This window comes from Schistocerca serialis, chromosome 8, assembly GCF_023864345.2.
Source record: "Schistocerca serialis cubense isolate TAMUIC-IGC-003099 chromosome 8, iqSchSeri2.2, whole genome shotgun sequence".
NCBI classification, from domain to species: domain Eukaryota; kingdom Metazoa; phylum Arthropoda; class Insecta; order Orthoptera; family Acrididae; genus Schistocerca; species Schistocerca serialis.
Window position 1 is genome coordinate 561,866,602 of NC_064645.1, and position 19,148 is coordinate 561,885,749.

General features: G+C 43.6%; 1 protein-coding gene across 1 annotated transcript in view; it reads right to left on the bottom strand.

Annotated features, from left to right (window-relative positions):
• Nucleotides 1-19,148, bottom strand: part of LOC126416386 (agrin) — a 354,777-nt gene that overhangs the window by 2,858 nt on the left and 332,771 nt on the right. Inside the window, exons 7-9 of the mRNA XM_050084069.1 lie at nt 12,521-12,688; nt 4,780-4,902; nt 3,235-3,411 (exon numbers count right to left, since the gene is read on the bottom strand). Of these exons, the coding sequence (XP_049940026.1) occupies nt 3,235-3,411; nt 4,780-4,902; nt 12,521-12,688 (468 nt within the window). The remainder of the gene's footprint in view (nt 1-3,234; nt 3,412-4,779; nt 4,903-12,520; nt 12,689-19,148) is intronic.

The following is a 19,148-nucleotide window of genomic DNA, read 5'->3' on the forward strand; positions in this document are numbered from 1 at the left end:
GTGTCGCAACAGGCGTGAATGGAGGGACGAATGGAGACGTGTCGTCTTCAGCGATGAGAGTCGCTTCTGCCTTGGTGCCAATGATGGTCGTATGCGTGTTTGGCGCCGTGCAGGTGAGCGCCACAATCAGGACTGCACACAGGGCCAACACCCGGCATCATGGTGTGGGGAGCGATCTCCTACACTGGCCGTACACCACTGGTGATCGTCGAGGGGACACTGAATAGTGCACGGTACATCCAAACCGTCATCGAACCCATCGTTCTACCATTCCTAGACCGGCAAGGGAACTTGCTGTTCCAACAGGACAATGCACGTCCACATGTATCCCGTGCCACCCAACGTGCTCTAGAAGGTGTAAGTCAACTACCCTGGCCAGCAAGATCTCCGGATCTGTCCCCCATTGAGCATGTTTGGGACTGGATGAAGCGGCATCTCACGCGGTCTGCACGTCCAGCACGAACGCTGGTCCAACTGAGGCGCCAGGTGGAAATGGCATGGCAAGCCGTTCCACAGGACTACATCCAGCATCTCTATGATCGTCTCCATGGGAGAATAGCAGCCTGCATTGCTGCGAAAGGTGGATATACACTGTACTAGTGCCGACATTGTGCATGCTCTGTTGCCTGTGTCTATGTGCCTGTGGTTCTGTCAGTGTGATCATGTGACGTATCTGACCCCAGGAATGTGTCAATAAAGTTTCCCCTTCCTGGGACAATGAATTCACGGTGTTCTTATTTCAATTTCCAGGAGTGTATATATTGTAATTGTGTATTTAGTGACTAGTGCATTTTCATCGGAAGACTGAGAAAAATATTTTATTAATGATTGCAATTACTAATCTCAGCCTTGCATGGAAGGTAAGCAAATAAAACTGTTCCATGAGATCATCATCTCTGCATGTGTGTGTGTGTGTATCTATATATGCACTAGCAAATTTGGAAATGATTCACAACTGCTAAATATGTATGGGAATTGTATGTACATCCTGATCGCGCTTCTCCCCCCCCCCCCCCCCCAACCTCCCTTTCTTCCCACTCTGTCTCTCTCTGACCTTGAGCCTTATTTACTGGTATTGCAAACGAAACTTTAATTTGGGACTGAAGTCGCTTAAAATGAATCTGGGTAAATTGGTTGGGATCATTGGCATACATGATATGAGTGACATCACCAGCTGCTGGATCTGTGAGGATAACAGGTTCAGTGACAGTATTCTGCATAATTTTAATAATTGAACTGCTGAGGTTATTAAGTTCAGACAATTCAGATTGCATTGTCATCTTTTAATCATAAGCCGATAAGCCATAAATACAACTTTCCTGTTTTCTGTAAAACCAATGGCAAGGAAGAAAACAGCTCATCCTATCAGTCTGCTAAAAGGCATTGGTTGGCTTTAATTTATTTTACGTAATGTTTCATACAGAAATTTCCATTATTGATTATATTTTTTTAGCTTTTAAAGAAGGTATAGTCCAAAAGCTCAGCAACGACTTCAGTTTTGTCTGTGTGCTTGTCAACCACACAGTGCCCCAATTATATGGTGATTAAGTTATGTGAATCACATTCCAAGTATGGTGCAGGGAAGAGAGTCTGGGGATGTAGAAGGAAGTCAAGAACAAGCACTCAAGTACAGTACAATAAAGTACCTCAATTTTATAAAAGTTTTAATATTAATCAAACTATAAATTAATACAATAACTTTAAGAGTTTCTTTGAAGATGCCGGTCAGTTGAGTAGAGCACTTTATCTAACAGAAAAATTAATACATTAACTTTAAGAGTTTCTTTAAAGATATGTGTCAGTTGATTAGAGTGAGTTACTCAACAGAATTATCTTTAATTTAGCAAGTTGTATACAGGAAATGCTCCACAGATAGTAAATGTTTAAAGAACAATCTTCACCAAGATAAGATGCTCACCAGTGACAGTCATATGATGTTAAGTCACAAACTGTGTGCAGTTGGGTTCATTGGAAACCATACCACTCCTTCATGATAGTAATTTGTACTCAAATGTGAAGAAGGACAGCAGTCAGCCCAGTATCCATAATTTATTGCAGATCTAGATCTGACTATAACATAATGATCATCAGTGCATTAGCATAAAAATCATATAGGCATAATCATGTCAGAGTATAAGCGTGTGACAACTGATGATAGCATTTGCATAGCAGAAACAAAGAAACCTATATGACTTGTCTTGTAATGTACTAATGATGACTATGTTATAGTTATATAATCAAAAACAAGATCTGCAAATAAATTATGGATTCTGCCACTGAATGCTTTTCTGGCCTCTCCATATTGTTGCTATTTTTCCGTGTGACAGCTGCATTCCAATTTGAGCTGCTGGAGATGGTGGTCATGTGTGCACGATGTGTGCTTGCTTGTGTGAATGAATGTCTGTATGTGAGTGTGTGCATGTGTGGGGGTTCCTTTTCTGAAGAAGACTTCGGCAGAAAGCTAAATGTGTGACATGAAATGATAATTAAATCAAGACTCTAAGCTGTCTACAGGCATTGATGTACATCAACGGGGACAGTTGAAAATGTGTGCCCCGACCAGGACTCGAACCTGGGATCTCCTTCTTACATGGCAGATGCTCTATCCATCTGAGCCACTGAGGGCACAGAGGATAGTGCAACTGCAGGGATTTATCCCTTGCCTGCCCCTGTGAGACCCACATTCCCAACTTAATGTCCACACACTACATTCGTAGTGTCCCTGCCCATTACACTCATTACTAGCAGCAAACAATCTTACTGAGTCCCATAAGAGTTGGGCAATGCGTGTGTATCAAGCACAGAAGACGAAGGTCAATGGCCAGTTAACCTTAACTATATGAAGATAGTATCTGTTCCTTTGAATGTGTCCGAAAGAACTGATGCCGTCTTCATATAAATGTGTGGCAGTCTTTCTGTTGTGCCAGTCTACAACTCAACATGTCATCTTTATGTTGCGTGGCAATCTATCCTTTTCCTTATACTGATGAACTTTATCTGACTTGTTTTGTAACACTGAAAGATTGTAGACTATCCACAAAGGGCATGTTATTTTCTTTTTCCTTACTATGCGAGGAACACACACTGGTGTAGGTTCGGAAGTTGCCTTTACCTATGATTTGCAGATATACACTGTGTGCCCTATTCCATCCAGTGAAGATAAGCCACCTGCCACCGTTCTTCCCTGTTGTTGCCTGTTGCAACTTGAAATGAGTGAATGGAAGTCACACTCACCCACAGTTGCTGCGACGCATCTCACATTCGTTGCGATAGAATTTATTGTCCGAACCACAAACAAAGGCACTCTCCTCATCACATATATCATTGCAACGCTCAGTTGTGCGGCAGTGATGAAGAGGAACTGCTACTACTTTTTGTCCGCATGTCTCTCGCCGCATGATACACTCAGATCTGAAACAAAGAGACACAGTTCATTCTCAAACATATAACATGCATACATTGTGGATCAAGAATTTGTTGAAGGAGATAAGATTTCATGTAAAAGATAATTGGGTTCCCAGCGAACACATAAATAAACTTAATTTATTAGGAGATTGTATGGGATGACGCACATCAGTTATTTGCATATTTCAGTATTCAGCAGCACTGCATTTGCTGGATTTATAGCAGAGATTGTGCATGCTAATCTCATGAGCAGTATGAAGTACAGATTGTTTTAATCATTTGGACACACAGTGTTATAGTGAACATCTAAAAGCAATTCTGTTGTTCAATACATTCACCTGCCCATTACTGAGAAGAAAAAGTTAGATTTCATTATTATTGCCTTGGTTTCCTATCTTGGTAAGAGAAGAAATATAAAGAGGTTATAATTCTTGAAACATCTGACATGTCATTTGAACAGTCCACAGGCATACTTCTGGTTCACAGTGTCCAGTGGGCACAATATTTTGGCAATCAGAGCTATTACCATCATCAGGTGTGCTGATGAACTGACCTCCTGGGGGTGCAGAATCGACATATCACCTCCTCCTGCAAGCTGCTCCATACACAAGGGATGGGGATGCAAATCAGTAGTGCACCACCAGGAGGTCAGTTTGTCAGAAAACATGACAACAGCAGCATCTCAGCGGAAATGTTGTGCCCACCAAACACTGTAAACTGGAACAGCCATAGACTGTTCAGTCGACAAATAAATGGAAATAAATTGAAAAATCACTCATCACATGTTGTTGGTCATTGAAAAAGTTATGATTTACGTGAAAATATGTTAATAATGGCAGCTACTTGAGATATAGACTTATAAGTAATGCCAAAAGTTTTACATAATGGCATGAAATGGAGTCATCCATGAGAGGCAAACTTTACCTACACTCCTTTTTGAAAAAATATATATATATATATATCCAGATAAGTGCTAAATGAAGCATAAAGAAAGAAATTTAGCTGATTGATAGTTCAAGGAACTGAGTGAAAAGGTAGCAACAAATAGTATTAAACATTTTGTAGTTTTGTTTCCTTCTCAGCTAATGTGTCAGTGTAGGTCTAATGTACATCCAACGTAAAAATTTAGAAAGGCAAGATCCAGCCAAAGTGGGAGGAAGAGGAAAAACAAAATTTTCATGAATTAATCTCCATTCTTCCACTTGTAACTGTGAAAGTTTGATGAAAATAGTAACTAAACAGTATTAAATGTTCCATGACATGCCTTTCAGAGAGAGAATTAATCATAAAAATAATGACAGAGTACAACAATTTCTGTTAAAATGTTGCTAAATCATGAAACTGCAGTCAGGCATGGATGCGTTTTTCACTAACCTGTAGACATTTCCATCAGAGGCACACACTGGCTTGTCCTCAGTATCTGGACATTCTTCTGGGCATTCATCCTGTGCTGTTAGGTCAGAACAGTTGCCCACATGTGCCATCAGTATTCCTTTACTGTGAAAATGAAAGAAGAAGATAAACATGTAAGTACATCATTAAAAAATTGTAACTACACGCCACTTCTATTAAGTATGTGACTGCCTGTCTCCAACATAAAATATCTGGTTTCCCATTGGCTTCTCAGGCTTCTTGTAGCTTGTTTGTCAAAACTGACTCTTACACCATCTTCAGTTACATAGTGGTGGACTAAAACGTGCCACCAACAAGTGTGTATCACTTTTTTTTTCTTTTTTGTAGTTTTTTACTGTCAGAACACTTAGGAGATACAACAAACCTATTAGATTGCTTGCACTAGACTTGACGTCCTCTTTGGGAACATTGCAACACAATATGGGATCCTTATCAGATAGGATTGATGGAGGACATCGAAAAAGTTCAATGACGGGCAGCTTGTTACATATTATCGTGAAATATGGGAGAGTATGTCACGGACATAATAAGCAAGGTGTGTTTCATTACTTTGAGATCTTTTTATGAAATTTGAATCGCCAAATAGCTTCTCCGAGTGTGAAAATATTTTCTTGACTCCTATCTACAAGTGCAGAAATAGCTGTACAGAAAAAATTAGAGAAGCCAGAGGCCAGATGGAAAGATTTAGTGTTTGTTATTCCCAGGTGCTGTTTGAGAATGGAATGGTTGCAAAATAGCCTGAAGGTGGTTCTCTGAGCACTTTGCCAAGCACTTAAGTGTGAAATGCAGAGTAGTCACATTGATGTAAATGTAGGTGTTTATTTTCAATAAGATTTTTGTTATTTTCTCAAGAGTTCCATTTCCTGCATTAGGCTTGAAAATAAAACTTTAAACATCACCAAAGAGAATTATTTATAGAACAGCTAGACTAAATGAAAGGTTAGGCTGAAAGGACACATCTTGAAGCATCAGTAAATAGTTAACATGGTAGTTTCTACAACAACAGTCTTACACTGCTGTGTTACATTGCCTCTCATAGTATGTAACAAGCCCCGTCATACAGGGATGTAATAACATAATAGGATGAGTAATGGGGTTCTATCAAATCTTTTTTCCATCTCTGGAGCTGAGAGGTCAGTGCAATTGTATACCATGCAGGAGGCCTGGGTTTGATTCCTGGCCAAGTTGGAGATTTTACCTACTCAGGAACTGGATATTGTGTTTTCTTCATTGTCGACAAGCGACTCACTGAAGTGGCATCAAATAGAGAGACTTGGGCTAGGTGTCCAAACAACAATAGATGGGTCTCCTAGCCAATAATGCCATACAATTATTTCATTTCATTTCAATACACTGAAGTAGTAAGAATAATTGTGATGGAAATGAGTTAAATGCACTGGAATGAAATGAAATGAATGGATTGATGGAAATGAAATTAGTGGCTTAAAATGATATCAGTTCAAACTGTTCAGTTATGCTGAACCATCAGTGTAAATAGATGTTAGACTACTGGAATCAAGCTCAGTTAGTCTAAATGTTGAGGTGAGACTCTTGATAAGCAGGAATTCCAGTCGAGCTCCGGGGTGGCACAGATTTTCAATTGTCAGTACACATTCAATTGTGGTGGGGTGCAAAGTAGTGAGTCACATCTGATGGTTTGAGAGAGAGAGAGAGAGAGCATGGTGGCAGTAGCGCGAGAGGGTGGTGGGGGGGGGGGGGGGGCAAGTACTGTGGATACACAGCCACGATAGCAGGCGAGTGAGGGATCGGGCATATCCTAACGTATGCACTGATACTCAAAGAACTGCACAATAGTTTGAAATAAAATTAAGTATTTAAATAATGTCACAATACTTTGCAAGATGTAAAACCAATATCAAGATGACATATTTTGAGTTTCAGCACGATCCGCTCATTAGTTTCGAGAAAAATCCGCTTTTTACAAAATTTCAAAAGTACATACTCTTTGGTCGAGTAAGTTTTAAAGATGTTGAGGCGGGAACATCTGACCTACGTGACAAACAAAAGAGTTGAACGTCCTGTGACAGCGACCATCGAGTTTCACAAGCAAAATATTGACAGATTGATTCAGGACGACCGTCATATCACTCAGAGAGAAACTGCAGGCACAATCGGCATTTCACATGAGCACGTGCCCATGATTTTTCCAGCTGAAGGCTGCGTCTTGAATTTCTTTTTCTGGGGCGAGTCTTTGTGTCGATATTCCATACACTGACGTTTCGTCTCCGGGTCATAATGGTGTGCCCGCGTTTCGTCTCCTGTCACAATTGAACGGAGAAAGGCGTCACCTTCATTCTCGTACCGCGAGAGGAGTTCCTGGCAAATTTCAAGTCTGTGCGCTTTCATTTCAGGAGTCAGCACCTGGGGCAGGGGTACTCATCGTGCGCGGATCTTCTTATAGCCAAGCAAAGCAATGAAGTGACCCACACGTTCTTGTGAAATTCCAATTGCGCTTGCAGTTTCTCTCTGAGTGATACGACGATCGTCCTGAATCAATCGGTCAACATTTTGCTTGTGAAACTGGGTGGGTGCTGTCACAGGAGGTCCAACACTTTGTTTGTCACGCAGGTCAGATGTTCCCGCCTCAACATCTTTAAACTTAGTAGCCCAACGAAGCAACAGTACTCACATCAACACAGTCACCATAAACTGCTTTCATTCTCTGATGAATCTCCTTTGGGGTGACACCTTCTGCTATCAAGAATTTAATGACTCCGCATTGCTTAAATCACATTGACCGACAGTCTGCGCAGGGTTCCATACTTTACACTGTAACAACACAACCGTTCAATGCTGAGGCTTCCCGCCAAATGGAGCTGTAGAGAAGAGGCTACGGAACAAGGCAGTACCTGCCGCGTACCAATGCTGCACTTAATTAACAGAAGGAGTGATAATAAACAATACTTGGAACTTCGAGTAGAAGTCGTGTTTGAACTGTGTCGAGTACTGATTAAGATAGGAAAATTTTCATGAACTGCAAAAATATTAACTGTGGACAAGAACTTCTATTGAACGTAGTGTTTTATTAAACGATAGTACGCTTTCGTTTAACGTCTTAGTTCATGACATCTCTGGATTATACACTAAAAAAAGGAGAAAAAAAACGCACCACGAAGGAGTTATGCAAATTGTTCACAAATTGATATTCATGCAGGTATCTACAGAAAATGCAAAATTCTGAACTTTGGCAGCCGATGGATGCATTTTTTGACGCTGCTGGGCAATTTAACCGCGCAGTTGGCAAGGATAGTAAACAAGGGGCTGTCGATACCGTGGCACAACGTCTTTGCGAATCTCATTCCATGTACTCATTTGAACAGTAACTATGCCTCGCAGACAGGCGTGTGAACAATACACCCAGATGGCAGCATCTGCGAGAGGACTATTACGTTAAATGAAAGTCTACTGCCGTAAATTCTATAAAAGTTCTCACCCACAGTTAATATATTTGCAGTTCTTTGAAGTCTTGCTACCTTAAAAAGCACTCGAAAGAAGCCGGTTGGAGTAATGGGTGAATCGCTCTGTGAACAAGAGCGTTGCTGCTATTGGAAAATGTTGCCAGAAATGGGTCCAGCTAGAGGCGACAGAACGTGATGACCGAGAGGCACTCTGAGCCCAAGACTCGTCATCATCATCGATCCGACGTGTAACTGGTGCTTTAGTGGCCACATGGACCATTAATAGACGGCTCACAGAAAGGGGGCAGAGATCACGGCGCCCTTTGCGCCGACTACCATTGACCTCTTAATACCGACATGCCTGTTAGCAGCGGTGTCGGGTACATTCGGCCTGGAATCTCACTGACTGGAATAGAATTGCCTTTCACAAAAGAAGAAGTAAATATTCCAGAACTTGAATCGAGAACAGCTGCCACCATGAGCAATGTAGAAGTAAATATCCTCGGAGTAGTGAAGTAACTTAAATCACTTAATAAAAGCAAGTCTTCTGGTCCAGACAGTATACCAATTAGGTTCCTTTCGGAGTATGCTGATGCATTAGCTCCATACTTAACAGTCATGTACAACCATTCGCTCGACGAAAGATCTGTACGCAAAGACTGGAAAGGTGCACATGTCACACCAATATTCAAGAAAGGTAGTAGGAGTAATCCACTAAATTACAGGCCCATATCGTTAACGTCGATATGCAGGAGGATTTTAGAACATGTATTGTGTTCGAACGTAATGAATTACCTCGAAGAAAACGGTCTATTGGCACACAGTCAACATAGGTTTAGAGAACATCGTTCTTGTGAAACACAACTAGCTCTTTATTCACATGAAGTGCTGAGTGCTATTGACAAGAGATTTCAGATCGATTTCGTATCTCTGGATTTACGGAAGGCTTTTGATACTGTACCACACAAGCGGCTCGAGGTGAAATTGCGTGATTATGAAATAGCGTCTCAGTTATGTGAATGGATTTGTGATTTCCTGTCAGAGAGGTCACAGTTCGTAGTAATTGACGGAAAGTCGTCGAGTAAAACAGAAGTGATTTCTGGCGTTCCCAAGGTAGTGTTATAAGCCCTTTGCTGTTCCTAATCTATATAAACGATTTGGGAGACAATCTGAGCAACCGTCTTCGGTTGTTTACAGATGACGCTGTCGTTTATCGACTAATAAAGTCATCAGAAGATCAAAACAAACTGCAAAACGATTTAGAAAAAATATCGGAATGGTGCTAAAAGTGGCAGTTGACCCTGAATAACGAAAAGTGTCAGGTCATCCACATGAGTGCTAAAAGGAACTCGTTAAACTTCGGTTACGCGATAAATCAGTCTAATCTAAAAGCCGTAAATTCAACTAAATACCTACGTATTACAATTATGAACAACTTAAATTGGAAGAAGCACATAGAAAATGCTGTGGGGAATGCTAACCAAAGACTGTGTTTTATTGGCAGGACACTTAGAAAATGTAACAGACCTACTAAGGAGACTGGCTACACTACGCTTGTCCGTCCTCTTTTAGAATACTGCTGCACGGTGTGGGATCCTTACCAGATAGGACTGACGGAGTACATCGAAAAAGTTTAAAGAAAGGCAGCACGTTTTGTATTATCGCGAAATATGGGAGAGAGTGTCACAGAAATGATACAGGATTTGGGCTGGAAATCATTAAAAGAAAGGTGTTTTTCGTTGCGACGGAATCTTATCACGAAATTCCAATCACCAACTTCCTCCTCCGAATGCGAAAACATTTTGTTGACACCGACCTACATAGGGAGGAACGTTCACCACGATAAAATAAGGGAAATCAGAGCTCGTACGGAAAGACATAGGTGTTCGTTCTTTCCGCGCGCTATACGAGATTGGAATAATAGAGAATTGTGAATGTGGTTCGATGAACCCTTTGCCAGGCACTTAAATGTGATTTTCAGGGTATCCATGTACAGGGTTATTACAAATGATTGAAGCGATTTCACAGCTCTACAATAACTTTATTATTTGAGATATTTTCACAATGCTTTGCACACACATACAAAAACTCAAAAAGTTTTTTTAGGCATTCACAAATGTTCGATAGGTGCCCCTTTAGTGATTCGGCAGACATCAAGCCGATAATCAAGTTCCTCCCACACTCGGCGCAGCATGTCCCCATCAATGAGTTCGAAAGCATCGTTGATGCGAGCTCGCAGTTCTGGCACTTTTCTTGGTAGAGGGGGTTTAAACACTGAATCTTTCACATAACCCCACAGGAAGAAATCGCATGGGGTTACTTCGGGAGAGCGTGGAGGCCATGACATGAATTGCTGATCATGATCTCCACCACGACCGATCCATCGGTTTTCCAATCTCCTGTTTAAGAAATGCCGAACATCATGATGGAAGTGCGGTGGAGCACCATCCTGTTGAAAGATGAAGTCGGCGCTGTCGGTCTCCAGTTGTGGCATGAGCCAATTTTCCAGCATGTCCAGATACACGTGTCCTGTAACGATTTTTTCCCAGAAGAAAAAGGGGCCGTAAACTTTAAACCGTGAGATTGCACAAAACACGTTAACTTTTGGTGAATTGCGAATTTGCTGCACGAATGCGTGATGATTCTCTACCGCCCAGATTCGTACATTGTGTCTGTTCACTTCACCATTAAGAAAAAATGTTGCTTCATCACTGAAAACAAGTTTCGCACTGAACGCATCCTCTTCCATGAGCTATTGCAACCGCGGCGAAAATTCAAAGCGTTTGACTTTGTCATTGGGTGTCAGGGCTTGTAGCAATTGTAAACGGTAAGGCTTCTGCTTTAGCCTTTTCCGTAAGATTTTCCAAACCGTCGGCTGTGGTACGTTTAGCTCCCTGCTTGCTTTATTCGTCGACTTCCGCGGGCTATGCGTGAAACTTGCCCGCACGCGTTCAACCGTTTCTTCGCTCACTGCAGGCCGACCCGTTGATTTCCCCTTACAGAGGCATCCAGAAGAACTGCGCATACCATCGCCGAATGGAGTTAGCAGTTGGTGGATCTTTGTTGAACTTCGTCCTGAAGTGTCATTGCACTGTTATGACTGACTGATGTGAGTGCATTTCAAGCACGACATATGCTTCCTCGGCTCCTGTCGCCATTTTGTCTCACTGCGCTCTCGAGCGCTCTGGCGGCAGAAACCTGAAGTGCGGCTTCAGCCGAACAAAACTTTATGAGTTTTTCTACGTATCTGTAGTGTGTCGTGACCATATGTCAATGAATGGAGCTACAGTGAATTTATGAAATCGCTTCAATCATTTGTAATAGCCCTGTAGATATAGACGCAGTGATGAGTCTGGCTTCGAATTGAGCCACGATGAGTAGCGAAGATATGTTTGGAGACGCCCTGGACAGACGTGGGATACAAACCTGACTGTGGCCTATACGGCCCGACAACCAGGAGTGATCGGTCTGTGGTGCCAATCCATTTCATGTCTGTACCCCTTTGGTTGTCATCCGCGGCCACGCTTACGCCACAGCGGTACGTCGAAGATGTTCTACGCCCCGTTCTGTTGCTTTCCATGGCGAGCCATCCTGGGCTTACATTTCAGCAAGATAATGCCCGTCCGCACACGGAGAGAGTTTCTGCTGCTTGTCTTAGTGCTTGCCAAACTCTGCCTTGACCAACAAATTCGCTGGATCTCTCCCCAATTGAGAAGTTCTGCAGCATTACGGGCAGTGACCTCCAACCATCGTGAGCTTTTGACGATTTAAGGTGCTGTCCCACAGGATAGCACCCGACTAATCTTAACAATCAATCTCGAGCTGAATAACCGCTCGCATAAGGACCGGAGGTCGGCTAACGCGCCATTGACTTGCTCAATTTCTGAAGCTCTTTCTCTTGAATAAATGACCCAATTGTTCTGAAATTGTAATCATTTGTTTGTCTGTACATTTGCATCACATCTACCGATTTCCGTCCAATTTGGATAATTCCTTGGTGGTGCGTCCTTTTTTTTGTATTAGAGTGTGCATAAAGAATTATAACATTTTATTTCAATTTCGGCGAGCTGAGTCACGGACCTGCAGACTGGAGATTATGGACAGCACGTTCCCCAGTGCTTTATAGTTACGCACTGAAATAATTTTCAGGCTTTTGTAAAAGGCAGTGGTATTTAAAAATCGCACAAGCTTTCATTGCATGTACTCAGTTGGATAGTTCAGCGACTAGAAGATAACTGACAGACCTTCCGAACAACAAAATCAAATACAGAGTAGCGACTCACAGACAGGCCTCCTTCTGCAGCTTGCACATGTCGTCGTAGGTGTTGGCGTCGGAGCCGCAGACGGGGCCCTTGGTCGAGTTGTCGGTGCAGGCGAGCTTCTCACAGCGCTGGATGCGCGGCCGGCACTTCTCGATGTCCACGCGGGAGATCTTCCGCCGACCCTGCGCCCTGCAAACACACATACAAGCGTTGCCAAATCTGCGTCCGCTTTTCTCTTTTACAAGTCTCACCTGCAGGAACTAGGGACTGTATCGTCTGCCACAACAATATCCATCTTTCCAATGAGAAGTCTGTTGAAGATCAAACAGAGCACCGGTAGTTACTGTCTTATAAAATTTACTTTGGTACTAGTTGACTAACTGGGCATTGCTAGGGTATTCATTTTGCTAATTTTTCTATTAGAAACGGAAACCAAAAATGAACCGTGTTTGTAATGTAATATGTGTTCCGATGTAAAATCAGGCGCCGGCTCGTCGACCTGGAACGTTACAGCAAAGAGGGCTGTGAAACGACGTCAGCCAATAGCACGCCACGAGTGCGGCAGGAGCGGCATCTAGGCCAAGAGAATATAAGCGCCGCCCGGCTTAGCCGCGGCCAGCAATGTTCCTATGAACACCACCAGCTGCAACACAGACCAGCTCAATGCTCGCCTCCAGAGGCAAGTGGATGCAACAGTGACCTGGTGTCGTTCCAACAAGATTGCCCTCAATGCCGCCACAACTACGGCAGTCTACTTCAGCAAACGGCGCTCTATCCTCCGCCACACCATCACTATTGCAGGCGTCCAGGTCCCACGGTCCCCCGATACCAAATATCTAGGTGTACGGATGCATAAAAAACTGCTCTTCCATCACCATGCAGAATATGAAACCCAAAAGGAACATTGTACCCAATGTTCAACAGTGGGCAACTGAACCTCGACACCACACTCCAGCTGTACTGGATGGTTGTCCATCCTTCTCTCACCCATGCTTCCACTGCATGGGCTAAAATTAGTGCCTCCCAGATGCATACCCTCCTGCGCCTGCAGAATAAGGTGCATCGCTGAAGCCTGCATGCCCTTCCCCTCATTAGGGTAGTTACCCTCCACGAGGAAATGGCCACTCTCGATACGTCCATGCGAAAGAAGACAAGCCGTCTCTATGCCAAAGTAGAAGCCCTACGCGACACAGTCACCGGCTTACAAAACATTGGCACAATGCCTCCCTGGCATTGGTACTGACACCCTGTTCCTCTCACCACCCTTGAGGACTCCGAGCCTGACCATGGCTAACAATAGCACTTTTATGGTCACTTTAGTGTTGAATTGACCATTCGATGGGTATCGACCATCATAAACCACCACTGTTGATACCTATTGTAGTTCGTAGTTGGTTAGTATGTGCCTGCGACCTGAACTTCCACCGTCGGAGGGTGGTATGGGATTTCAAGTCTCACCGCCACATCTTCAACGTGCACTCAAGTGATGTCTCTGGAATGACATCATTGTCGAATGGAACAGTTTTACTATCCACTAAGACAGTAAGACCGTGAGCCACCGGTGAAGCTGCATTTTAACCTCAGGGGAAAAAAAAAAAAAAACGCGGCCGCAGTGGAAGACGAGCCATTATAGAAACGCCATAGCAGTGACTTATGAACTATTTTGTTTTGTTTGCATTGAAATTGTATATACCGAAGCACATTGATCATTTGCATGTTGCCATTTGCTTGCGACACCTCTTTGTGAATACGCAAGGTACTGTCAATTTAACTTACTGTAATAAACTCCATTAGTATGATTTGCTTGAATTATTGTCTAGCGATCCGAAAAAGCAGCTTTCATAGGTACCCTACATTAAATGAATGGGCAGAATAATACAATATTTCCATGTATTCGTGAAAACACCTTTGAAATTATGAACAGTCGCACAAAGAAACACGCACAATGTACGAATGTATAAGTACAGCTGCTTCGCGTGTCTACAGTGCAAATTTTAAACATCTTTGTGGCAAGGCCTCTGTATAGCGCTATAAACTCCTATTGTTTTCGCCTATGGATGTTCGCGCTTCGCAGCTGAAAGCTCTCACAGGCACTGCCAGGTGTCAGAGATTTCCGTAAGTTGACTCAACTATAGTTGTGTTGTATCAGTAAAGAACAAATGTGTTAAAACTTCGTGCATGATCCGACATTTTTTTTCTCGCATCTGAGAGTTTCTTTCCTATCTCTTGAACTATGTGTCGCATAGTGATGAATTTGTGTATCTACATTGAGTGGTCCATAGCATACTGTCTGCAAAATATGTTGCGAATAGAGTTAGAATTAATAAATTTAAGCGTCACGCACAATGCGGCAGTTTACCACTCATCTCAGTGTTTATGATGTCACATCTGCTTGACTATGTGTGGTACCATGATATAATTTAGCCCGCCCGGCTAGCCGCGCAGTCTAACGCGCTGCTTCCCGAGTGGCCAACGGCACGAATCCAGCCCCGCGGATTAGTGTCGAGATACGGTGTGCCGGCCAGCCTGTCGATGGTTTTTAAGGCGGTTTTCCATCTGCCTCGGCGAATGCGGGCTGTCTCCTTATTCCGCCTCAGTTACACTGTGTGGGCGATCGCTGCACAAACACTTTTTCCACGTACGCGTACTCGATAATTATTATACCATGCAAACATTTGATGTTACACTCGTCTAGTATGAGACGTTCCCGGGGGTCCACTGGGTGCTGAACCGCACAATAGCCCCGGGTTCCGTGTGGGGCGGCGGTGGGGTGGCCGGAATGCTGTGGCCTGTCGTGGGGTTGTGAACCACTGAGTGCTACGGCGGGCGAAGCCTCTTCGTCGTATCTAGGACCCCGGTCCAGTACATACATGATATGATTTTGTAGATGCATTTTGCCACAAATGTAGATACTGTCTGCGAAATTTATTCCGAATAGTGTTAGTGGCACAGAAATAATAAATTTAAACATCGTGCATGATGCTGCAGTATTTCACGCATCTCATTGTTTATCATATCATTTCTCCTGAACTATGGCAGATAAATGTTTCCTGCCCTGACAGCTATTGTTGCCTGACAGCAAGGGATATGCGCCCCAAGTTTGGCTGAAATCGGTGCAGTGGTTTAGGAGGAGACACAAGCAGGATTTGTGCCTTGCGTATAAAGTCATGGTAACTTTTTCTACCCACAATTCAGACAGTCTCACGCAATTGCTTCTCAACAATTAATGGATTTTTGTAAACTTTATTAGTCAGTAACGGAAGCTTTTCCAGGAATCAGAGGAAGCAACTACTGAAGCCCCGCGCAGAACTCGACTTATGCCATGGGAAAAAGAGTGGTGTTTGTGTGGTGTGGTATAGTTTCGGGATGGGGACAAGATTCTCTTGCTTTACATGACATTCACTAAGCTATACTTTACTGTGCTACATACAGCAACGATAGAATGCTAGCACTGGCAATGGACGGTCAATACTAAAGAAGAGGTATCCAAACCGGAGCTATGGGCGCTCAACGGCGAGGTTGTAAATGATTTCAAACCCTACTTGTTATTAGCAAAAAGGATGTGCTCCAACTTACTGGTGCAATGTTGCCAACAAGGAAAACAGGATCAGTATTGTGTACTTAATATCAAACATTTACAAATGTTAACTGGTACATACAGAGCTTAAGCGTTCGAGTTATTTATGTTTAAACTGACTGATGAAGCACACCATATACACTATGTGATCAAAAGTATCCGGACACCCCCAAAAACATACGTTTTTCATATTAAGTGCATTGTGCTGCCACCTACTGCCAGGTACTCAATATCAGCGACCTCAGTAGTCATTAAACGTCATAAGAGAGCAAAATGGGGCGCTCCGCGGAACTCACGCACTTCGAACGTGGTCAGGTGATTGGGTGTCATTTGTGTCATACGTCCTTACGCCAGATTTCCACACTCCTAAACATCCTTAGGTCCACTGTTTCCGATGTGATAGTCAAGTGGAAACGTGAAGGGACACGTATAGCACAAAAGCGTACAGGCCGACCTCGTCTGTTGACTGAAGGAGACCGCCGACAATTGAAGAGGGTCGTAACGTGTAATAGGCAAACATCTATCCAGACCTTCACACAGGAATTATAAAGTGCATGAGGACCCACTTCAAGCACTATGACAGTTAGGCGGGAGGTGAGAAAACTTGGATTTCATGGTCGAGCGGCTGTTCATAAGCCACACATCACGCTGGTAAATGCCAAACGACGCCTCGCTTGGTCTAAGAAGCGTAAACATTGGACGATTGAACAGTGGAAAAATGTTGTGTGGCGTGTCGAATCACGGTACGCAATGTGGCGATCCAATGCAGGGTTTGGGTATGGCGAATGCCCGGTGAACGTCATCCGCCAGCGTGCGTAGTGCCAAAAGTAAAATTCGGAGGCGGTGGTGTCAAGGTGTGGCCGTGTTTTCATGGAGGCATGTTGTTTTGCATGGCACTATCACAGCAGAGACCTACATTGGTCTTTTAAGCACCTTCTTGCTTACCACTGTTGAAGAGCAAATCAGGGATTTCGATTGCCTCTTTCAACACGATCGAGCACCTGTTCATAATGCTCGGCCTGTGGCAGAGTGGTTACACGAGAATAACATCCCTGTAATGGACTGGCCTGCTCAGAGTCCTAACCTGGATCCTATAGAACATCTTTGGGATGTTTTGGAACGCCGACTTGGTGCCAGGACTCACGGACCGACATCGATACCTCTCTTCAGTACAGCACTTCGGAAGAATGGGCTGCCATTCTCCAAGGAATATTCCATTACTGAACGTATGCCTGCGAGAATGGAAGCTGTCATCAAGGCTAAGGGTGGGCCAACACCATACTGAATTCCAGCATTACCGATGGAGGGCTCCACGAACTTGTAAGTCATTTTCAGCCAGGTGTCCGGATACTTTCGATCACATAGTGTATATATGTAACTTTGCGCCCGCTGCTTCGCTCCCGTAGACTATCTGGCCTGCAGAATTTTTTTTGTTTTAATTTAATCGAATTTTTATGTTGTTCACAAACTGGAACACCTTCTAAGCTTTTCACGCAAATTAAGCACATATAAGTATGGTCTTTTCCGAATGTACTTCTGAGCAAAAAGCGATTCTGGTAGCTGGGGTCCAAAGTTGTTTTTAATCATGTCTTCTGCGTTCTTGTGGAGATATTTTCATAGCAATTTCGCCCCATAACAAATATTTCTTTATACCTAATAGAGAAGTGAAATACCAGTTTTCATAAATTTAACTTTAAATTTTTTTAATGCAACGAAATATTTTGTTGACAATTTTCGTCCTCTATTGCATTTCTTTGGGGGTCGAATTTCAAGAAGTACTGAAATGCGTATTTTTTTATGTCTAACCGAGAAGTCAAATACCAGTTGTCACGGATGTAGCCTTAAAAATCCTTTAGTAGTTTCTTAGCAATATTTTATTTAAAAAACTTTCACCCATCATTTTACCCACTTAGTGGTTCAATTTCCAAAAATGCTGAAACACATATGTTTTATTTTATGACTGAGAAACTACATACCAGTTTTCTTTGTTCTAGCTCCAAAACTCGCTTAATAGCGACAGACTTTCAAAAAGCTTTTCGTCCCTTATTTCTACCACTTAGGAGTGGAATTTCAGACATTTTCTTCTTAAACGATACGTACAGTGTAAGAACCACACCCTCCCTAAACTTCAAGTTTCTGTCCTTAGCGGTTTGGGCTGGGCGGTAATGAGTCAGTGAATCAGCCTCACCCTATTTCACCCCATTAGAGGTTGAATTTCCAAAAACAGTGAAACATGTGTTTTTTCATCTCTAACCGAGAAGCCAAACACCAATTTTCAAAGATTTAGCTTTAAAAATGCTTTTGCAATGAAATATTTTCATAATACACTCCTGGAAATGGAAAAAAGAACACATTGACACCGGTGTGTCAGACCCACCATACTTGCTCCGGACACTGCGAGAGGGCTGTAAAAGCAATGATCACACGCACGGCACAGCGGACACACCAGGAACCGCGGTGTTGGCCGTCGAATGGCGCTAGCTGCGCAGCATTTGTGCACCGCCGCCGTCAGTGTCAGCCAGTTTGCCGTGGCATACGGAGCTCCATCGCAGTCTTTAACACTGGTAGCATGCCGCGACAGCGTGGACGTGAACCGTATGTGCAGTTGACGGACTTTGAGCGAGGGCGTATAGTGGGCATGCGGGAGGCCGGGTGGACGTACCGCCGAATTGCTCAACACGTGGGGCGTGAGGTCTCCACAGTACATCGATGTTGTCGCCAGTGGTCGGCGGAAGGTGCACGTGCCCGTCGACCTGGGACCGGACCGCAGCGACGCACGGATGCCGTAGGATCCTACGCAGTGCCGTAGGGGACCGCACCGCCACTTCCCAGCAAATTAGGGACACTGTTGCTCCTGGGGTATCGGCGAGGACCATTCGCAACCGTCTCCATGAAGCTGGGCTACGGTCCCGCACACCGTTAGGCCGTCTTCCGCTCACGCCCCAACATCGTGCAGCCCGCCTCCAGTGGTGTCGCGACAGGCGTGAATGGAGGGACGAATGGAGACGTGTCGTCTTCAGCGATGAGAGTCGCTTCTGCCTTGGTGCCAATGATGGTCGTATGCGTGTTTGG